Source organism: Tetrao urogallus (assembly GCF_951394365.1).
Source record: "Tetrao urogallus genome assembly, chromosome: 25".
In the NCBI taxonomy this organism is placed as follows: Eukaryota; Metazoa; Chordata; class Aves; order Galliformes; family Phasianidae; genus Tetrao; species Tetrao urogallus.
The window spans coordinates 4,798,511-4,814,010 of NC_136838.1; the positions used below are offsets into that span (position 1 = coordinate 4,798,511).

The 15,500-nt window shown below is 51.9% G+C and overlaps 2 protein-coding genes across 6 annotated transcripts; both read right to left on the reverse strand.

The window, feature by feature from the left end:
- Positions 1–942: 942 nt before the first annotated feature.
- Positions 943–4,313, reverse strand: RAB8A (RAB8A, member RAS oncogene family; the record flags this gene model as incomplete). The annotated part of the gene is made up of 8 exons (XM_079546875.1): positions 943–1,035; positions 1,752–1,802; positions 2,012–2,077; positions 2,787–2,876; positions 3,270–3,347; positions 3,636–3,696; positions 3,896–3,956; positions 4,190–4,313. The coding sequence occupies 8 exons, from the start codon at positions 4,311–4,313 to the stop codon at positions 943–945; spliced, it is 624 nt and encodes a 207-aa protein (XP_079403001.1).
- A 495-nt stretch (positions 4,314–4,808) lies between these two features.
- TPM4 (tropomyosin 4) lies at positions 4,809–12,454 on the reverse strand (the record flags this gene model as incomplete). Of its 5 annotated transcripts, none has more annotated exons than XM_079546626.1 (9): positions 4,809–4,891; positions 5,766–5,835; positions 5,911–5,973; positions 6,347–6,422; positions 6,663–6,733; positions 7,046–7,163; positions 7,483–7,616; positions 9,879–10,004; positions 12,341–12,454. In XM_079546626.1, the coding sequence occupies 9 exons, from the start codon at positions 12,452–12,454 to the stop codon at positions 4,809–4,811; spliced, it is 855 nt and encodes a 284-aa protein (XP_079402752.1). The 5 variants fall into 5 exon arrangements, with proteins under 5 accessions (XP_079402752.1, XP_079402754.1, XP_079402751.1 ...); XM_079546625.1 differs by lacking the exon at positions 4,809–4,891 and adding an exon at positions 5,239–5,321; XM_079546624.1 differs by lacking the exon at positions 4,809–4,891 and adding an exon at positions 5,239–5,321 and having other exon boundaries at positions 9,879–9,985; positions 12,316–12,454.
- Between the last annotated feature and the right edge of the window lie 3,046 nt (positions 12,455–15,500).

Below are 15,500 nucleotides of genomic sequence, written 5' to 3' on the forward strand. Positions count from 1 at the left end.
ACATTTATTTGCATATGTGAGCGAGTGTGCATCAGATCACACAGCTGGAAGCAGTGCAAGACATTTTCTGGTCACAATTTATAACTAGCTTCTACTCAGGACAGATCGGGGGCCGTTTTCAACTAGAGAAGGAAGAGCTGGGATGTCCAGGTGGGATACGTGTCCCTGGGGGCTGTTTCCCCAAAAACCGAGTGCAGAACACCTGCAGCTCTCCTGCTGGATGTGCAGCCCGCTTAATTAAGTCTGGTCATCTGTAACCCAGCTAAAGGAACTCCTGGCAGTGCGGAACCAGCTCCCCTACAGCACACTTTGCTTTCCCTAAAAAACAGAGATTCCTTTCAATTTCCTTTAAACTCCACTTGTACTCATGGATTGTCTACAACAACACAGCTGAGTAAGAACAGCAGCTCGAGGAATTGTCTCCCTAGTAGCAAGGAGTTGTGCAGAAAGCTTCCTTATAGCCTCTGGGAAGGCGCAGCCCGGACTGCCTACGTGAGTGCATTCATTGTTGCTTTGATGCAGCTGCTTTATATGCATCCAGACACAGATCTGCAGATGTACCAAGTACATGCACCTGTACTTTATTGATATTGGCATTTCAGTTTCTGATTTTGATTATAACTTCATCTTTCTAATTTGGATACGCTAGAGATACAAACAGTGAGATTGAAGCCTGTCAGCAGAGGTGCTCTTACAGGTCACGTTCGATCTGTGCTCCTCTGCCACACAATGCCTGCCCAGTGGCAATCTGACAAAAATAAACTTGTTTCATCTCCAAAATTGAAGAGTCAGACAATTACTAAAATAAACAATTTCTTATTCAGATGGTCACAGAGTGACAAGGTTTGCTGGAAACGCTACAGTCCACAGACAGAGAAGTCTCACTCAGAGCAGGCACAGTCCAGTTGGGCTGAGCAGGCGCTCAGATTAAGGCTGTGTCCCTCACAGAAGAACACATCGGAAAAAGCTGCTTTTCTTTTGCTGGTCTGGTGTGATTTTGACTCCCTGGTTGCTGCCCTGTGGGCTATTGCCTTCCTGAAGATGCAAAGAATTTCAGTTACTTATTTATACTTAACAGCTTCTACTGCCTATATTTCATCTCTACGTTTTGATGAATCAAATCTGTAATTATACAAAAAATATTACTAGAAATCGGCAGGAGCTTTCACTCATTTATTTGACCCTTCGGTTGCATCAGCCTCTGTGAAAAGTCAGAGCTGCACATCCTACTTTTGGCTTTGACCAACAAGCACAGAGCCTGCTCTCCTTTCCATCAAGCCAAAGACAGCAGAGACCACAAAAAGTTACAGGACGTGTTTGGTTTGTGCTCAGTACGTCAGGGTGTCGGTACAGGTAGAAGTGATGGGATTTTCTTCATGAAATGAAGCTAACAAAGTGTGAAGCAGACCTTCCATACTCTAACCTTATACCATTCACTTTTCCTGACTGCAGGAGCAAGAAATAGTTAGCAGCTCTCCTCTACCACTCATGTGGCTTTCTAAAAAACACACTGAAAAATTTTGTTCAGAGAACATCAACCACTGCAGCTGATTCATGAAATGCAGACACAATGGTTTATAAGCCATGGGCAGAGCACAGCTCACTGAAACTAAAGACAACCTCTGTGACCTTCAGTGCGTTCTGGTCAGAGGCCACAAGAGGCCATTTGCTGTGATGCAGTTCTTGGTGTTAATTCTTACGTTTTTTCCTCTCCATTTAAACACAGCTTAGCCTAAGTAGAAGTCACTTACCAACTTCTTGTCCATTTTTGCTTTGATATCTCGGGCAAGAGTGAAAAATGCCTGCATAAGGAAAACAGTTGAAGGAATGCAGTTAATAAAACACGCTCTTAGCTGTTTTGTTTAATAATAATCTGCCCTCCTGACCTTAGTAGCCCATGTGAAGTATCTGCAGTTGAGTTTCGCACCCAGTCAAGAGGGGCAACTGCTCTTACTGCTGATCTGCACACTTTATAAGATAATAAATACAAGAGAAAGGTTGCAGTACTTACATTCTCTATGTTTATATTTGCTTTTGCGCTGGTCTCCATGAATTTAATTCCAAAGCTCGCTGCAAGCTGAACAAAAGCAGGCTTGGTGTTAGTTGGGTGGCTGCAGGAATGGCCATAAATGCAATGAACAGCCATTCCTAAATGCTTTTCTTTCTTTGGCTGGGAATTCAGCCAGTTACTTGGCATCTAACACGTCTCAAGCAGATAATCCACCAGCATTCTACACAGACTCATCTTTTTGTTGGACTGGGAAAATATTTTGCAACTGCAGCTTGGGAAGCATTCAGGAGCTGCACTCAGAAGTACCAGTGAGCCACTGAGGAAGCACACACACAGTAATGAATGCTGCTCTTACACTCTGACAGCTCTGTCAGCACACCTTAAAGTGGGGACACTGTTGGGCAGGAGGTGCATTCACTGCACGGACCAGGGAATGATAGTAATGACTGCTTCAGAAGTGGGAAATTAATGAATAAAAGGTATTTTAATGTTCATAAAGAGGACTTCATTGCTCAGCTCAGGAGAAAATGCATAAAGACCGAATCCAAGAGGGAACATCACCATGCCTCAGTTCTCTGAGAAGAACTGCATCACTTCACACCAGGTTCTCCTGAGGCTGCAGCACAGACTGCTTCTGCTCAGGCAGCAACTGCATCAGTGCTGGCAGGAGGGAACTCAGCAGGCTTTACAGACACCCCGGAGCACCGCCTTCGCACGCTGCCTTCACCCTCAGCACCCGGGCGCAGCACAACGGGGCGCAGCCTGTGGCACTTACCTTCTCCCCTTGCTCTCTGGAAACTTGTCTTTTGTCATTTGCATCACATTTGTTCCCAAGGATCATTTTTTCGACGTCTGGAGAGGCATGCTGAGATAGAAACAGATGACAGAAAGGACTTCTGCTTATGTCTTACAAGTACTGCCAAAAGATGAGGTGTCCATCAGGAACTAAAAATGGACACGCTGGTGCTAAGCACTCTCTGTAGGTGCCTGAGCTGCACAGCATCTGACCCCAGCACTGCACTGCAGGCACCGACTGCTCCGTGCTCAGCTCTGAGCTCACTTGTGCCAGGAAAACAAAATCAAAAGCATGCTCTGTACGCACGCACAACAAATTACTGTTAGCCAATGCATTCCGGCAGTTATTCCTGATTTTCTTTTCTACTTTGAGTTTGAAAGCAACATTTCTGAAGTATTTAGTTTCTAACTGCTTTTGGAAGGAGAAACAGCACCTTTAACATCAAGCAAACAGAGGAATTACCTCTTCGATGTTCCTGACCCAGTTCCGAATGTTTTCGAAAGACTTTTCATTGGTGATGTCATAGACTAACATAATGCCCTAAGGAACAAGGAGACAGATTCCTCTTTCAGCGACCATCAGTCTAAGCAACAGTTAAAAGACCCGTCCGTATCAGAAGGGACAGATAAAGAAGAGCTGTTTCAGCACAACCCGGAACGTCAGCGCGCGCTGTGCGACGCGGCGACGGGGCGTGAGCTCGCACTGAGTCACGGCGGCCGCCCAGCGCCCTGCGCCCGGCACCGCACCGGCACTCGGCCAACTGCAGGGCGGTTCCGCCCGCAGGCCGCGCTCTCTGCTGGAGCCGAACCGCCCGCGCCGCGCTCCTACCATGGCTCCTCTGTAGTACGCCGTCGTGATGGTGCGGAATCGCTCCTGCCCGGCGGTATCCCTGCAAACAGACAGAACGGGGGCTCGCTCACCTCCCGCCTCAGTGCTCACATCGCGCGGCGGCGTTCACGTGCACCAAAACTGCTTTTGTTTTGACGACAACCAGCTGCCGAAGTGCAAAAACGCACGCAAAAGTAACGGCGCTACGCCGCAGCACCGACACCGGCTGTCAACGCGTGGAGCTCATAAACGAGCCTTACCATATCTGCAGCTTGATTCTCTTGCCATCTAGCTCTATAGTTCTAATCTTAAAATCAATGCCTGGAACGAGAAACAACTGAATTACTTTTACTTTCTACAGAGAACCAAACAAGGTTTTCCCTCTGGTTCCCCCGCTCCGGCATCGCCGCCTTCCCACGAGGAAAGCGAGCGGAGGCCGCCCGGGGAGCCGGGCTTCGGGCCGCGGCTCAGCGCCGCAGGGAGCGAGGCGGCCCGCACCGCACAGCTCGGCAGCGCCGCCCGCGGGGGCTGCGGCACCACTCGGCCCCGCGCACCGATGGTGGAGATGAAGGTGGCGTTGAAGGCATCCTCGGAGAAGCGGAAGAGCGCGCACGTCTTCCCCACGCCCGAGTCGCCGATGAGCAGCAGCTTGAACAGATAGTCGTACGTCTTCGCCATGTTCCCGGGCGCCGCCCCTGCGGCACCGCCCGCCCCCCGCGCCGCCTCACGGGCCGCACCCGCCGCCCGTCACCGCCCGCAGCGCGCCGATTGGCCGAGCGGAGCGCCGCGTCGCCGCCGAACCCGGGGGGCGGAGCCCCGAGCCGCCGCTCCATTGGACTCCGCTCGCGGCGTAAGCGGCCGCGCGATTGGTCGCGCTCCCCGCCGCGCGCGCCCGGCGCGACGTCACTTCCCGCCCCGGGCGGAAGGCCGCGCGAGTCGAAGCCGGAGGGAGGGGCCGAGGCGCGCGGGCAGCGTCACGTGGCGTGCCGGCTCGTGACGTCACCCGAGGGGCGGCGCGGCGCAAGGAGCGGAGCGGCGGGGCTGCGAGAAAAGCGTTTAATGCGCGCGGCGCCCCGCGGGACCGCGCCGGGCTCCGGTGTGTCGGAGCGCTGGGGGCGGCGGGGACGCGCTGAGGGCGGGCGGCGCGTTCGGGCCGCGGGGTTCCGCTCGGCGTCATATACAGTTCAGTTCGTTTAACGTCTGGTCCAGCGTCTGGTGCAGCCCCAGGTTCTCCTCCTTTGCTTGAGCGAGTTTGTCTGGTGAGAAGGGAGAAAAAAATGGACTTAAAACGGACGATGCGGCTTTGCTCCTCGAATTAAAAACGTACCGTGAGATTCACGGGAAACAACGCGGCTTTTCTTTTGCCGTCACTCTCACAATGTGGTGCTGCTGTATTTACTTACAGCGTCATCACTGCTGTATTTTCAGCGGGTTATAAGGAAAGAAAGCCCCAAAGCTGAAAGGTAGAGGGATCTGATTTTTATTGAGTTCTTACAGAGAAGGATCAGACCAAAGGATCGCTTTAGGACTGCACAGAACGGCAGGAATTACAGGCAAGAAGAGCGTAAGAGATGCAGCAGGTGGCACCGCCGAGAGGAGCAAACTACAGCGAGGTCATGTCATTGAGCGCGTGGTCCAGCTCCTCGCTGATTGCTTTGTACTTCAGCTTCTGAGCGTACAGCTCGTCTGCCGGGCAGTGGAGAGCAGCCAGAGGGAAAGGCGGACAGCAGAGGGCACGAGGACAGGAGAAGGCAGCAAGCAAAGCAGTTGGAGGGGAAAACAAAAGACGAAAACAGATCTGTGATTGAGCAGCAGTGCGAAAGTAGGAATACGTAGAAATAAGCTGCCAGGCCAGGCGTTTCATCTGTGCTTTTTAAAATAAATCTCACAGTCATTCTTCAGTCATCAGGCTAACTAGCGTTATGATTTTGTTACTAATTGAAATGGTTCTTAAGATTCTATGGGTGTGAGTTGGCCAAAAAGTTTTGTTCACAAGGTTTTGAACGAGAATCTCTTCCAGGGCCACGAGGCAGCACAGCCTGCGCAGCCCACCGGGACAGCAGGGGGATGCTTCTGTCCTTTCCCAGTAAGATACAACACCCATTTTAAAAGCAATGCATAATTCCATACCTTCCAGATCATCAATGGACTTCTCCAGTTTGGCAACTGTTCTCTCAGCAAACTCGGCACGAGTTTCAGCCTAGGAATATTAAATAGAATAACTGAGCGCTGCTAAAAAACGCCGCCAAAGCCGCCTGGGGAGGGCTGGACTCACCTCTTTAAGCTTGTCAGAGAGAATCTTGATTTCCTCTTCATACTTATCTTCCTTTTCTGAGTACTGTGGAAGCAATACACACTTCTGAAGGGCAGTTGCAGCAATAGATGTTTATGGAAACATGATCTATTTACAACTGCTTTCCTTTTCACAACAGCTGCATGCACTTCGTGCACTTCTGAGACACCTCAGACTCTGATTTCTGTACCATCACCATGAGCCTGATGATGTCCAAACCACTTCATGCATCAATTTAGACTTTATTTTCTCGTGCAGCACAAAACAGCTGAATGCGTAGAGAGAGATGATGCAGCATTATTGATGGCCTCTTGGAACAGGAAGGCAGGTAACCCCTCTTCATTTCTTTGTATTTCTGTGCATTTTAATTACAGGTTTTGACCTCGTCCCCATCCCGTAGGTTACTGAAAGAACCAACCTTTTCAGATTGAGCTTCCAAAGACTTCAGATTGTTTGTAACATTCTTCAACTCCTCTTCAAGGTCACTACATTTACTACAGGCCAAAAAAAAAAAAAAAAGAAAGTAGAGGTCACCACTCTGCTGCGGTTTGATTTTACTTAGAAGAAGTCTAAAAATATATGTAAAAAAAAAAAAAAAAGTTAAGTTTGAAAGCAGGAAGTTGGGCACATGGGGCACAAAGCCATTTCCAAGCACTGCGTGCTCCCCCACGAGATTTTTTCCCTCGAGATGTTTTAGCCTCCATTCTAAACCTGCAGCTGTGTAAACTACTCACACTTCGGACACCTCTGCGCGCTCTTCAGCTCTTTCCAACTCCCCCTCCAGAATCACCAGCTTGCGGGCAACCTGAGAAGACAGCACAGCGTTCACACGGCGCTGATCTGCCCCTGCTTCCCTTCTGAGCAGCGACAGCGCAGCACAACGTTTGTGCACAAATGAGACACACATTTTTCCCAAAGTCAGACTTTGCAGTTTTTATAGAATCAAATACCTACAATGCTGCAAAAGTCACAATTAAAATTACTCCTTTTTGGGAGTATTCTAAAGGTGCACCATCACAGTGTGAGAAACGTACAAAAAATGATCAAAGCAAAGAACACCAATGTTGTTCTTGGGTCTCCCATCATTCTATCAGTTCCCCTTCTACACATTCCTCACCTCCTCATATTTGCGGTCGGCCTCCTCAGCAATATGCTTGGCCTCCTTCAGCTGCATTTCCTGAATTTCCATTTTTTCTTCATCTTTCATTGCTCTGTTCTCAATAACTTTCATTCCTCTGCAGAAGCCAAAGCGATTATGCTGACCGTAGAAACACTTTAGCAATTTTGTATCAAAAGCCCCCAAGTGGAATTCAATATTTGTAACCAAAAAGGGCCCCATTACAACCAACCCTCAGGTTCTTCCAAGCTGATAGAATTACTCACTTAAAGTAGTTTTAAAAGAGGAAAAAAAGGCACCTGAAGTTCAGCGTCTGCAGAGCACGTTAGCACACGCAGATGCTGGAACGTTCTGTGTGTATTTGATTTTATCCTTCACACAAAATGAAAGAAAAGAAGGAAAGAGAGAAAGTGAGGGAAGCCCGAAGGGAAGGTTACCTCTCGCTCTCATCCGCCGCTTTTTCGGCCTCCTCCAGTTTCTGCAGGGCTGTGGCCAGGCGCTCCTGGGCCCGGTCCAGCTCCTCTTCCACCAGCTGGATGCGTCTGTTGAGCGCCGCCACCTCGCCTTCCGCCTGCAGACACAGCAGGGAGCTGAGCCCCGCGCCGCACCGCTGCAGCACAGCGGCTCTCAAACCCTTTTCCTCTCTCCCCGCTTTTTGTTTGTTTAAGCAATGGCATCTCAGGAATGTCAAGGTACACAGCACTGCTTCCCCCTTCCTTTTTTTGCTGGTACTCCTCATTCCTGGCACACAACAAAGGACCCAGCACTGATAAAAACGGACAGATCTACCTGCAGACCTCAAACTCAAACGTAATGCCTTGTTCCAAAGCCTTCATGTCTGGTTGTAAACTCTTGGTTCCATCACAGACTGATGCTACCGGCCCTGCACAATGAGCAGCAAATGCAGCCCTTCTGCTCAGCGGGGCAGGGCCGGCTGCAGCGCGAGGTGCTCTGCTTTGTAACAGAAATAGGGCAAAATTAAATACGTTCTGAAAATAAATCCTTTCCTTTTCCATCACTTCCTGTGGTACTTAAGGAGCTGTGCAGCAAACAGTTCGGAATGAGGTCGGTGTCATTCAGAAAGCCAAGCAGCAGTTAACTGCTCATTCCAAAATCACTACACAACAAACGGAGATGCCTGCCTATGCACGATGCAAACAGATGAGCGTTCATAAAACATCGTGTTTATTAAGACACGGCTCCTTTAATCGCTTCATCTTTGAAGAGAAAAGCCATACTTTGGTAAGGCCGGGATCGCTCAGCTAATCAGTGTCGTGTGTCCCTAACCCTGTCGTGCCACCCTTCCCAGAAAGCAGCGCTGGGGGCTGCGGGCAGAGCGCTCCTCGTTACGGCTGCGCAGACTCCCGTGGCGGAGCAGCTCCCCGCCGCTTCCAGCCGCTCCTCAGCCCGAGGACGCGGTTTCCCCTCGTAAGGACGTTGGGAGGAGCTCAGCGGCCGACCCGGCTGGCAGCCGACGCCCGACTCCGGTCCCGAGCCGCCCGGGCTCTGCTTCGCTCCGTGTTTAACTTACTGGGTTCACACACAAGGCATCGCTCACGCAGCACTCTGGCATCCGGTCCGAGCACTGCCGCTTCTCGCTCCGGCCGGGCCGCTCCCACCGACCGCGATCCCGGAGCCGCGGCGCGGACCCTCGGGAGCCGCCCGGCCCCACCTCTGCCGCAGCCCGCGCTCCATATACGGTAAAACTAACTCGCCGACATGCGATAAAACAGCAGGAAGATGCCGTGCGGGCTGATCGCACACAGACCTAAGTGAAACCAGCTGTCCGGCCCCGGGAGAGCGGCACGCTGCTGGAGAGCTCCCATTTCTCAGGGAAAACCGGGAGGGAAAAGTTATTTTCCAGCAGTTCGGACATTTCCCAGCTGTGCCTGAGCCGGCGGCGCGGCGCCGGGGCGGGACCTCCCCGCCCGTTGTCATGCAGCGCTTTTTCCCAGCGAGCGGCCGCCCCGCCCGCAGCCCGCAGCCCGAGCCCGGCGCGGTGCCCGCGGTGGAGAGCGGAGCGCGGGGAGGTGCGGGGCGCACCGGGCGCAGCCAGAGAGAGAGCCAGAGACAGGAAGGAAGGAGCGGGCAGCCCGGAGAGAGCGACCGAGAGAGGCGAGCGGGCAGCCGGCGGTCTCACTTTCTCCCGCAGGTCCCGTTCCAGGTCCAGCTCCCGCTGCAGGACCTGGGCGCGATCCTCCGCCTCGTCCGCCTGCTGCTGCAGGCATTGGATCTTCCTCTTCACCGCTTCCAGGGAGCTCGGCGCGGCCATGGGCGCGGCGGGCAGGGCGCGCGGTGCTGCACGTGGCGGCGCGCGGCCCCGCGCCTTTCAATGGGCCGATGACGTCACGCGGCGGGAGGTGGGGTGGTGACGTCAGCAGAGGAGCGGCGCGCGGGAGCCCCGGCACGGCCGCGCCCCGAGGACGCCGAAGCGACGCCGGCCGCGTCTGGGCCCGTGGTCGCGCGGGAGGAGCGGAACCGGGCCCGGCAGCTCCGGGCGGGGCGGGGCGGGGCGGCGCGGTGCAGCCGTGCGCCGAGCGGAGCCGTGCGCCAAGCGGGGCCCCGGGAACGCGGCTCGCGTATAGCGGACGCCCCCCGGCTGCCGAGCGGCTCCGTCCCTCCCGCCCGGCGCCCCGTGCAGTGCCGTGTGCCGCTGCGGCAGCGCGGGGTGTGGAGCGGGCAGCGCGGCGGGCGGCAGCCGGACGTACCTGAAACGTAGCGCCGCTTTCCCGTCCCCTGACCGAGGTACTGCAACAAACAACGCCCGGTGATTCGCACCGGCCCCGTCCCACACACACAGCAAAGCCGGGCGCAGCCGGCTGTGGGTACGTACATCCGTGGCCTTCTTTTCAGCCTGCTCCAGCTTTTCCTGGGCATCTTTCAGAGCCTCGGAGTATTTATCCAGCTCATCTTCGGTTCCTTTCAATTTTTTCTGCAGAGCTACCAGCTCGTCTTCGACCTTTCAAGAGAAAAAAAAAGGAATTTGGACGGATTACCACAGACTACAACTTCTCCCTTAGTTTTCATATCATGGAATCCCAGAAGACCCAGGGCCGGCAGCATCTGCCTGGCAGCAGATCCCAGGGAAGACGATTAAAGCACGCTGTCCTCTAGCAGCACAGGATGTAGCTCAGTGCAGAACTTGGCATCGTCCCCTTTACACCTCATTTGTGTTTTGGACTCCACAATATCCTGCAGTTCTACAGCGCATTTTACAATGTTTTAAAATTATGTCCTTGTGCTCGTTGTGACAGAATAACTCAGGACTGTTAGGAAACTCTTTGACTGTGGTACACTTCTAAGAACAGTTCTAAGGTCTAAGGACAGTTCTAAGGTCTAAGGACAGTTCTAAGGTCTAAGGACAGTTCTAAGGTCTAAGGACAGTTCTAAGGTCTAAGCCGTTCCCTGCTGCAGCTCTGCACATCAGAGGGGTGGTCAGAGGGCCCCAGACAGCCCCAACCTCCACCATCCCAGGTCCAACCTGGCCATCGAGGTGCTCTCCATCCCACACCATATAAATCCATGCTGTGCACTACACAGAACTATTTATACCCTGCAGGGAGAGCGGTTAGTGACGAACCGCCTCACACTCCCGAGGAATTTGCATTATCAGGAGCTGCTGCTGATAAGGGTGTGCCTGCAGTCCATCTGCTCCCGCCTGCCATTTGCAATACAAAGCAGTTCAGTCCGTAGAGAAAACTGATTTAACCATTTGACTCTGCTTTCACCTAAATTTAGAGTGTCAAACAGTTCACTCTAAACAGCTCATCTTTCAGTACGTGTATCTTCATTCTAGCATCCAGGACAGCTTTACCAGCATTCCTGGCAGCGAGCTGTTCTTCAACACAGCGACACTGCTGTACTTTCGTTTAGGATAACCTCAGTGTGAGAGCACTGAACACGCTCCCCTGGGTGCTTCAGCAGGGAACAGCAAGCAGGAGGAAGTGATGCTTCCTTCATGTATGACATTAAAATCCCTGTGTGCGCCTGTGTTAAAAAAACTGTAATAAAAGAGGTGGAAAACTGGGTACAATTCAGAGAAGAGAAGGCAGATCAAAGCCTTATTTCCTCTATTTCACTTTTCATTGCAGATTACCCTCATACTTAACAGTTCCCAGAGACGCGCCGTTCAGTCTGTAGGAAGTCACTTTTGCTAACTGCATGCAAAGCGCGGCTCAGCATCGCATCACCACTAAGCTCTGAATACCATCTGCTGGGGCTGCTATGCCACTGAGCTCAGGAAGGGGGCCGGTGTTGCCCGGCAGAACCACATCTGAGCTGCACCTCTCAGGCTGTGGAAGATACAGCGACCGCATTCACGCGGTGCTGCGTGGAGCCTGGAGCCTCCGAGCGCAACAAAGAGATGAAGCGCTTTCCGTGAGCTGGGGTGGAGCAGGAAGGCGGCAGCAGTTCGCCTTCTTGGAAACTTTTTTTTGAGGCGCTTTAGCTACACGGATGGCCAATTAAAAATGTAATTACATCACCCAAAGATCTCAGATTGGACAGAAGAAACACTTGGCCAAATAATTATGCACACGGCAATCTGGAAGAAGCAGCAGAAAGAAACACATTTAGAGAATATAAAAAGATACGAGCATTCTTTTATAGAAGCTCAGTAACAAATTGGAACATGGTGAGCAAAACATTTAAAGATCATTCTGAAAGTATTACAGCTCAGAATTGAGGTAGGCACGCACCCAAAATAAAGAACAACAAAAAGCAATAGAATATGCAAATGCTATCAGTATAATTCAATTAAAATTAGGCCTTGCAAATTAAGATATTTCTGATCATTGCTGACAAATCATAACACAGCACACCTACTGGCGAGTCGCAGCAGGCACCTCCAAAGGCACTGCGGGACCACAGACAAGTCAGCAGAACTTCATTAATTCACTTCAAGGAGAGGCTCAATTAACATCGGCTGACTTCAGACAGCATTAACTCTGTTCCTACAGGTGTTCAATCTACAGCTTTGACTTGAAGTTTTTCATGTCTTTTCAATGGAATCACGAGCAAACGAAAATTAAAGCAATTAAGTATGATTTAAGAAAACTGAGACAAAATAGTCTTAAAAATCCGTAGCTAGTGCTAGCTTTGCAAAGACATAAGAAACGATCATTAATACCCAACAATGGCTGTACAAGTTTAACATAATAAAAAGGCAAAAAATTCAAAACAAATTAACGGAGAACTGAAGCTCAAATTTTGTTCTCGGAATCAGAGTGCAGCACAGCACTTCACCATACTGATTTCCACACCACGTGCACAATCTGTGATTTTATTTCTACTTGCCTGCTTGCATTTGTCCTCAGCTGCCTTCTTATCCGTTTCAGCCTGCTCTGCTCTATCAATTGCATTCTCCTTGTCCAGCTTCAACATCTGCATCTTTTTCTTGATAGCTTCCATTTTTGCTGAAGGACAGGCTGAGTTTCTCACACAACCAAAAGAGTTCTGAAGAGTAAAGCCTTATGTTTTTGGGGCAGAGAAAGAAGTCGTGCCCAGCCGAGTCACAGGGAAACTGAGCTGAAGCGGCTGCAGGGAGCTTTAAACCTGGAGACCCCTGGACAAAACCCAGATCCGTGGGCCTCTATCTTTCACACGCAGCCTGTGTAAGGAATGAGCCAGAACACTCACTGGAGGAATCCTTGCCACTCCATCATCTCCTTATTTGGGCCCTTTCTTAAAGAGAGCACTGTTTCCATTTTTAAGCTTCTGACAAAGCAGAAGTGTTGACATGTGAGCGTGTGCTCGAAAGAAAGCCGCTCAGCGCGGCCGCTTGCAGGCAGCAGCCCTGCGCCGTGGGCACAGCCTGGCTGCGCAGCACAACAGGGCCTAAAAGCACCTATTTGGATTCCTGCAACAGAAATCCACGCAAAACAAAGCACGGAACGGCCCTCAGGGGACACCTCAGGGGCGGGGGCCTAACAACGACCAAAGCCTTTATTAATCTAAGCTCCATACAGAACAGACGCCAGGCAAATGCCTCACAACACCCACAGGAGAAGCCAGCACCTCACGGGCACCACCACGCCGCTCAGCTTGCTTTTTGTGAGGGGTTCTCAGCTTTCCCGATTCCAAATAAAAGCAAGGCTTTCACTGCTACAAGAAGCAAACCCTCCGCCCCGCCGATCCCCGCCGCCGCCTCACGAGGGCGGCTTCGCCCCCGACCCAAGATGGCGGCCGGGCAGCGCCGCGGGGCGGAGTTCTGGCGGCGCCAAGATGGCGGATGGGGGCGGTGGGACTACAGCTCCCGGAGCGCCGTGCGCGCCTCTCCACCGCGCAGCGGGGCGGCCCGGGGCGGTGCTGCCCGTCGGCCGGGGAGCCGAGCCTGCGGGATCGGTGTCGGGAACCCACGGCAGCGCTGCTCACCGCAGAGTCATAGGATGGTTCATGTCAGCAGGGAGCTCAGAGATTTAGGTCCAACGCTGGGCCGGCTGCCCGCCCAGCTCACGCTGCCCGGGGTTCATCCATGGCCACGGGGCACCCGCAGCTCTGGGCAGTGCCGGCGCCTCGCCGCCCTCTGAGTGCGGGATTTCATTTCCCCGTGTCCTGTCGCTATCAGACCGTGTGCGGTCTCTCCACTTCCAGCTCACAAGTTCCCTTACAGCACTGAAGGCCACACCGAGGTCCCTCTCTGAGCTGGATAAACCCGACTCCCTCAGTAAGAAAGGTGCTGGTAAGCACGGACAGCCAGGAGGGCAGTGGGCTGTGCAGCCCCAGGCCTGCGCTGCAGTGCTGAGGACGTACAGCACGCTGGCAGCCACACTGCAGTGCCCAGGCAGCCATACTGCAGTGTCCCTGTTCTTTGGCCAATGGCCGCAGCAATTTCTTCTCACTCTCTTTGGAGCAATGTGTATCTTCAGTAGCTTTTCTTCCATTGCTGCAGCTCACAGGCTCTGGAGGTCGGCCATGCTCTGTGCCTCCTTCAGGCTCCACTCAGGTGGCTGTGCTGCAGGCTTTGTTTGTAGTTCCTTTCTGAAGAGGCAGGTTTTGGGGTGCAGCTTTGGAAATGAGTGGAGGAGAAAGCGGGAGGACGGTGCTCACCCCACCTGACCCAGCACCTGTGGGAACGCATTCCATGGAGGCAGCTGCAAGACCACGCATGCCTTTCCCTGGGTCTGCAGCTGCATGTAGCCTTCGGCAGGCTTCAGCCTGCTTCTGCAATGGCTCTTGCAGCCTCTGTGTTGTTTCCAACTGCTGAGGGAGCGGAGGAGGCTTTCCAGCCAGCCCTCCTACCCTTCTCCCGCTGCAGGCTCAGAGTCAGGGCTGAGCACTCAGAACTGAACACTCAACAGGGCTTTTTTGCTGTTGCGTTTCTATTACGGGAAGAATGTTTTTCTGATCAGCGCTGTGGCATGACTCAGAGCCATTTTAGAAAGGAACATCTAGGAACAAATCATCCTGTGCAGTCCATCAACCGGGTTCATCCCCTTTCCCTCCCTACTGGAGAGAAATATCTGAAACATCCTCTCCAGTCCCTCAGCCTTTGGCTTTCTTTAACTTGTGAAGTGGCGAGCAACCAAGAAAGGAAAAAGCCCTCCAAACCATGCATTTATTGAGCAGGTGGGAGCGTGTTCAATAGGTAGAGATCCCTTGTTTATCCCTCTTCTTTCAGCAGTATTGTTTGGGCCTATCAAGGCTTGGCAAGACCATGTGTAAAGAGGAGAGGGTACCAGGAGGAAATGAAGCTGGATGCTTCGACAGTGTGCTCATTTCTTTGGCAGCACGCTGTGTGGGAAGCATGTTACAGCAGGCATTGTAACAGACAGGGGTGGTTCTTTTGGTCCTGTGGACTAAAGTCAATTTTTTCAGTACTCTCAATCCCTACTCTGATTTATTTTTTTCCCAGAATTTAGTTGGAATGAACACCATGACCCATCTGTCCATGTGGAAGGAACAGACACTTTATATCCTCAGTCTCTCCCCAGGCTCCTGCTCTATTTGAAACTCCTGGACATTGAATATCACCTTCCTCTCTTGCAGTGAGTTCCAACTCCTGTTCATCTGTACGTGTGTCAAGACTAGAAATGTGTCAAAGTCAAAGGAACTGGCTGCTGACAACCCTTTCTCAAGTTTCCTTCGGTTTCTTAATGTAATTATCTCCTAATAGACAACTCTCTCTTGTATGTAAAGTTTCTGTTCTAGGAACTACATAATATGGTGCATCATTAGCAGAGTGCTGTAACGACAGTAGCACTAGAATGAACATCAAACTTGTCTCTTCCTGTCATCTCTGTTTAAATGTTCAGTTAGAAATGACAGAATCCATAAAATCTCACATCTCACTGAATTTTCTTTGTAGGATTTCCCTGCAGGGCTGTCTCTCAGCATGAAGGATAAGGCAGGGTAGTATCAATCTGTACTATTGTATTTCTGATACTTTCTCGTTACATATCCATTACTCAGCACTGGTGCAGACAAGATGCTGGGCTAGGTGTGACCAAAAGGACAG